General features: G+C 46.6%; 1 protein-coding gene across 1 annotated transcript in view; it reads left to right on the top strand.

The window, feature by feature from the left end:
* Window positions 1-5,281, top strand: part of TSPAN2 (tetraspanin 2) — a gene marked incomplete at both ends in the record, with an annotated part of 16,865 nt that overhangs the window by 11,136 nt on the left and 448 nt on the right. The window contains 4 exons of the mRNA XM_009083051.1: window positions 1,997-2,094; window positions 2,513-2,587; window positions 3,133-3,234; window positions 4,349-4,423. Of these exons, the coding sequence (XP_009081299.1) occupies window positions 1,997-2,094; window positions 2,513-2,587; window positions 3,133-3,234; window positions 4,349-4,423 (350 nt within the window). The remainder of the gene's footprint in view (window positions 1-1,996; window positions 2,095-2,512; window positions 2,588-3,132; window positions 3,235-4,348; window positions 4,424-5,281) is intronic.

Genomic DNA, 5,281 nt, shown 5'->3' with positions numbered 1-5,281 from the left:
AGTCCAACCCTACTGTGGTCACTAGCCCATGGCACTAAGTGCCACATCCAGTCTCAGCTTGAAAACCTCCAGGGATGGTGAATCCACCACCTCCCTGGGCAGCACATTCCAGTGTCTGAGCACTCTCTCCCTAAAAAATCTCTTCCTAATATTCAACCTAACCCTCCCCTGGCAGAGCTTGAGTCTGTGCCCTCTTGTCCTGCTGCTGGTTGCCTGGGAGAAGAGACCAACCCCCACCTGACTCCAACCTCCTGTCAGGGAGTTGTGGAGGGATGACAGTAACTGGGACAGACACCTGGCTGATGTAGAGAGAGTGGACAGTGATGTGGCAGTGAATGGGCAGGAGTTTGCCTTCTCCAAGGATCTGTGAGGCAGAGCAGCTGGATGCTCTTCACCCAGATATCGCTTGGTTTTACATTTTCCTAGCAATCATTGCAAACAGTTGTAGGATTCCTAGTGCAGACACAGCCTGCTAACAGTAGATGTCAGCAGCTCTGCTCCCCCTGGGTCAAGTTGGAAAATAATATTTAAATTGGTCATGGAGCATGCTAAATGTTCTCGTTGAGGTTTGTGCAGCCCATGCTGGGAGCAAAGCTCGCTGTGCCCTCTAGTGCACAGCCTGCAGCTCCTCACAGGGGAGGACAGCAGGGAGAGGAAAAAGAAGCTGTTCTCCCTAGGAACAGGATTTCTGCATGTTCCTGCACAGGGCAAGGACTAGAATTACAGTGACAAGGTACCAGGGACAAGGCACAAACCCAGTGGCTGTGGTCTGGTGGGAGCTGACTGACACAGGTCAAGCACTTGTGTTCACAAGTGAGGAAAGAATCATAGAATCCTAGAATTTAGGGGTTGGAATGGCCCTGGCAGATCATCTAGTCCCACCCCTTTGCAGCAGCCACCATGTCCCTGGGCAACCTGTGCCAGTGTCTCACCACCCTCACAGGGAAAAACTTTTTTCTCACATCCAACCTAGACTTTTCTTCTTCAGTCTGAACCCATTTCCCCTTGTCCTGTCCCTGCAGTTCCTAACACAGAGTCCCTCTCCAGCTCCTTGTAGGCCCTTCAGAGAGTGAAAAGTTGCTCTGAGGTCTCCACACAACCTTCTCTTCTCCAGGCTGAACAGCCCCAACTCCCTCAGCCTGTGCTCACAGGGGAGATGCTCCAGTGCTCTTAGCAACTTGGTGGCCTCCTCTGGACTTGCTCCAACAGTTCCATGTCCTTCTCATGTTGAGGACACCAGAACTGTGTGCAGTATTCCAGGTGGGTCTCACAGAGCAGAGCAGAGGGGAAGAATCACCTCTTAGCCCTGCTGCCCACACTCCTGTGGATGCAGCTCAGGATTCCATTGGTTTCTGGGCTGAGCTCACACTGCAGCTCAAGAAAAACTGCTCTGCTTTCCTTTCATCCCAGACAAAGCCCAGACAATACAAACCCTCCAAAAATGACTGAATGTGAGTATTTCTAGCAGTTTTACAGGTGGCAAAGATGAAAACCTTTCCCCTCACCTCTTCAGTTTTTGTGCTGTCAAGTTCTGAACGTAGCTGAGGCTCTAGATCTTAACTATGTGTGGGGCAATGTTGACATCCCCCATGTTTTGTAAAGTTCCAGCCCTGCACAGCAGTGCAGCACATTTCCAGCCCCAGGTTTCCCAGAAATAAACCTTCTAGCAATGCAGGATTATTTTTTTTTGTCTTATGCTCCTCACTGCAGAGTTGTAAGGGGGTTCTCGGTGGTATAGTGTGTGTTCTCCCTGCACTGAGCTGTCTCCCTGGGACAGGAAATTCAGAAGGTGGAAGTTGTCTCTTTTAATTCTCCAAGAATTCTGAGGAAATCATTGTTCTCCTTCTGTGGCAAGAGAAACTTTCCTGTGGAACAAGTTCTCTGTGAGAACTAGAGACCACCCTGTTACCTGCAAATGTGTGTCTTTGATGAAATAGGTACCAGGTTTTGGGGGGAGAAACCTTCTCAAATTCTTGCCTACCTCTGATTTTTCCAGGCCTCTATGTGTTGGTGGGAGCAGGAGCTATCATGTCTGCAGTTGGATTTTTTGGGTGCTGTGGAGCAGCACGAGAGTCCCAGTGCTTACTTGGAGCAGTAAGTAAAGGGTTTCAAGGGTTTGGGTGTGCAGGGAAATCATTCCAGGCATTCAGTGCTTGTTGTCATTAGTGGAAATATCTTTACTGCCCAAGACCTGGAATGTTTTGTGTCCTTTTGGGGGCTAATCCAACTTGTCTAGCCACTGTGCTATTGTAGAGCTGCCAAACATAAAGCTCCATTGCTTGTCTCATGGGCTATATTCCCTGGAATTGCCTCCTGATTTTCCTGAAGCTCCACCTGAGCCACATCCTGGCCCTTTCCCCTTGGTTTGCACATGACAAAAAGTCTGACTGACACCCCTGTGCAGACCCTGCTGTGGTTCAGTGTGGGGTGTTGAGGCCTGGGCAAGGACAAGGGACAGACTAAGCCATAGGTCCAAGTTATATTCATGTAAGGTTTTCTCCTTCCTCCACAGTTTTTTGCTTGCTTGTTGGTGATATTTGCAGCTGAGGTCACTGCTGGAGTATTTGCCTTTATAGGCAAGAAAGTGGTAAGTAGCAAACAGCCTCTAATGCAATAATGGGGCAGTTGTGGACTCCAGTGCTAACTAATTTACAGGTTGGTTCTTGCACAGGAAAACTTCCCAGGAGACTTTTCCCAGGAGGAGTCTTTAATATTTGTATCTGGAGTCAGTGTGAGCTTGTGTTCTCACACATCCAGAATGGGATGCAGGTTTTGCCCCCTCTATTAAAGAAAATCTATAGTTGTGGTTCAGCCTTCCACCCACAAAGAGCATCAAGTGGAACTGGATGAAAAGAGGGTATTGCTTAGGAAAAGGGCAAATAAATTCAGGCACTGAACTTCTCCAACTAACAATGTTGAACCAGAACACAGAAGTCAGCCTGTGCATGTTGTGACCCAGGGAGAGCCTCTCTGAATCCCTCCAGGCCACAAAACCTCCTGTCTTCCCAATCATTGTACCTGTTTACCAGACAGAATTTTCTGCTCTGGAGGTTGATGCCACAACTTGAAAATCTGTACTGGATTGGGGGTAAAACTGATTTGCCACTCACTTGCAAAGTCTGATTTCTGCAGGCAATACAAGAAGCCCAGAAAATCTATGAAGATGCTTATGATGATTATATGAAAAACCCAGCAGGGAAGTTCAACAGTACTATCTATCACTACCACGTGGCTGTGAGTATTCCTCAGCTTTACCACCTCACCTTACCTGTTAGAGTCCAGAATTCCTCCCACTGATGTATGGAAGAATAGAACTGGGTGTTATTTCAGGTGGAGCCAGAGGCTCAAAAGCCTGAGAGGTTCCTGAGAGCTCAGAATTCTGGATTTGGTTCCCTACCATTCAAAGTGCTTTGAAATTCTTGATCCTTCTAGTCTTTTTGGAGTGTTTTTGGCTATTAAAATCCAAGAAGAAATACTCACACATGCAGACAGAAAGGTCTGAACTCTCTGCATTGGTCAGAGACAAAGGTGAGCCATGTCCCAAGACCTACAGAATGGCAAATCCTGTCACCCAAGTAGGTAAAGAACCCAAAGCAAATGAGTGACACAGTTCAGGCCACCCAAAATGTGTCTCAATCAGTTAGAACCTGTGACTTCCTGACTCCTATTTGTGTCCATCCTGTATCTACACTACCTCCCACGGAGATCAAGCCCAAGCTTTGTTGCTCCTTACAGCAATTCCCACGTTCTTCAGAACAAACATTTCACAACCTCAGACCCTTTTGTCCTTCTCCCATAGCTGTTATTTCTGACCCAAAGAGGAATTCCAAGCATTTTGTGGGAGATAGGCAAACAGGAAAAACAAACCCTCTGAAACACTCTGATTTATTACACTCCCCAAACCCTGCACTATGCTGTGTCAGAAATAAAATTCCAGCATTCTCTGCTGCAGCTTTTGTGCATTGCCCAAAATTCTGTATGTGATAGCTGAACTTTCTGCCTTCTCCCTTTATCAGCTCCTGTTTACTTCTAAGCCAGGGATCTGCTTTTCCCAAATCCACTTGTTTGCTTTTGTTATGAGATACAGTAATAAAAATCCCTTGTGGACATAATTGCTAATACAAATTTGCCTTTTTTTTTGCTGTGGCTTCAGCCAACTGAAAGTCATTTTTGAGAACTTTTTCCTTCACAGTTGGAACTCTCCCAAATAATACAGGGAATAAAGTTATTCCTTGAGCTGTACTTTCTTGCTTTTAGTTTTTTATTGTCTCATTTTAAATATGAAAGTAGTAACTGAAACAAGGCTGTGGTTTCCCCCTCTGATTCTGTGTCTCTCTCTCTCCTTTAGCTCCAATGCTGTGGTAAAGGTGTTGCAGAACAACAAACAGGATTACCCTGCCCAGAGAATATCCAGGTGCCAAAGGTAAGTGTCCTCTGTCCTGGTTGTTGTAATCACTTTTTCATGTCAATTATTCAGTAAAATCAGAGACATTCTGTAAGTAAAAAAAAAGGCAGAACCTCCTTTTTTGCCTTACCAATGCCAGCATGAAATTCCTTAGGAACTGGAGCAGAGTGGAGGCAGAAATAAGCTGAAGGTCACATCGAATGTGCCCAACCCTCAGGTGTGAAACCTGTTTATGGCATCCCATGGCAGCTGAGACAATATTGCATCATCTAAGGGAAAAGAAGGAGGTAGCAGAACAGGATCCCAAACGAAATGCTCCAGGGAGGCTGAATTTTGGCAGGTGCCTGCCTTGATCGTGCACAGAGGCTCCTGACCAGAAACTGTTGGTGTTAAGAAGGATATTCCTGTAATTTTTGTCTTTTGTGGAATCTACTTGTGGGTACAATGTCAAAAGGAAGGGCCAAACTTCCTGATTTAATCATGCCTGTCATATAATATAAATACATCAGTATTTGTCAGCCTGTACAGGCAGGAGGCATGGATGTCATAGAGTCATAGAATCCCAGAATCAACTGGGTTGGAAAAGATCTCCAAGATCATCAAGTCCAACCCTACCGTGGTCACTAGACCATGGCACTAAGTGCCACATCCAGTCTCAGCTTGAAAACCTCCAGGGATGGTGAATCCACCACCTCCCTGGGCAGCACATTCCAATGCCTGAGCACTCTCTCCCTAAAAAGTCTCTTCCTCAGATCCAACCTAACCCTCCCCTGGCAGAGCTTGAGTCTGTGCCCTCTTGTCCTGCTGCTGGTTGCCTGGGAGAAGAGACCAACCCCCACCTGACTCCAACCTCCTGTCAGGGAGTTGCAGAGGGTG

Source organism: Acanthisitta chloris, unplaced genomic scaffold (genome assembly GCF_000695815.1).
Source record: "Acanthisitta chloris isolate BGI_N310 unplaced genomic scaffold, ASM69581v1 scaffold16229, whole genome shotgun sequence".
NCBI classification, from domain to species: domain Eukaryota; kingdom Metazoa; phylum Chordata; class Aves; order Passeriformes; family Acanthisittidae; genus Acanthisitta; species Acanthisitta chloris.
The sequence above is the reverse complement of the archived record's forward strand: the minus strand, read 5'-3'. Positions and strand labels throughout refer to the sequence as shown.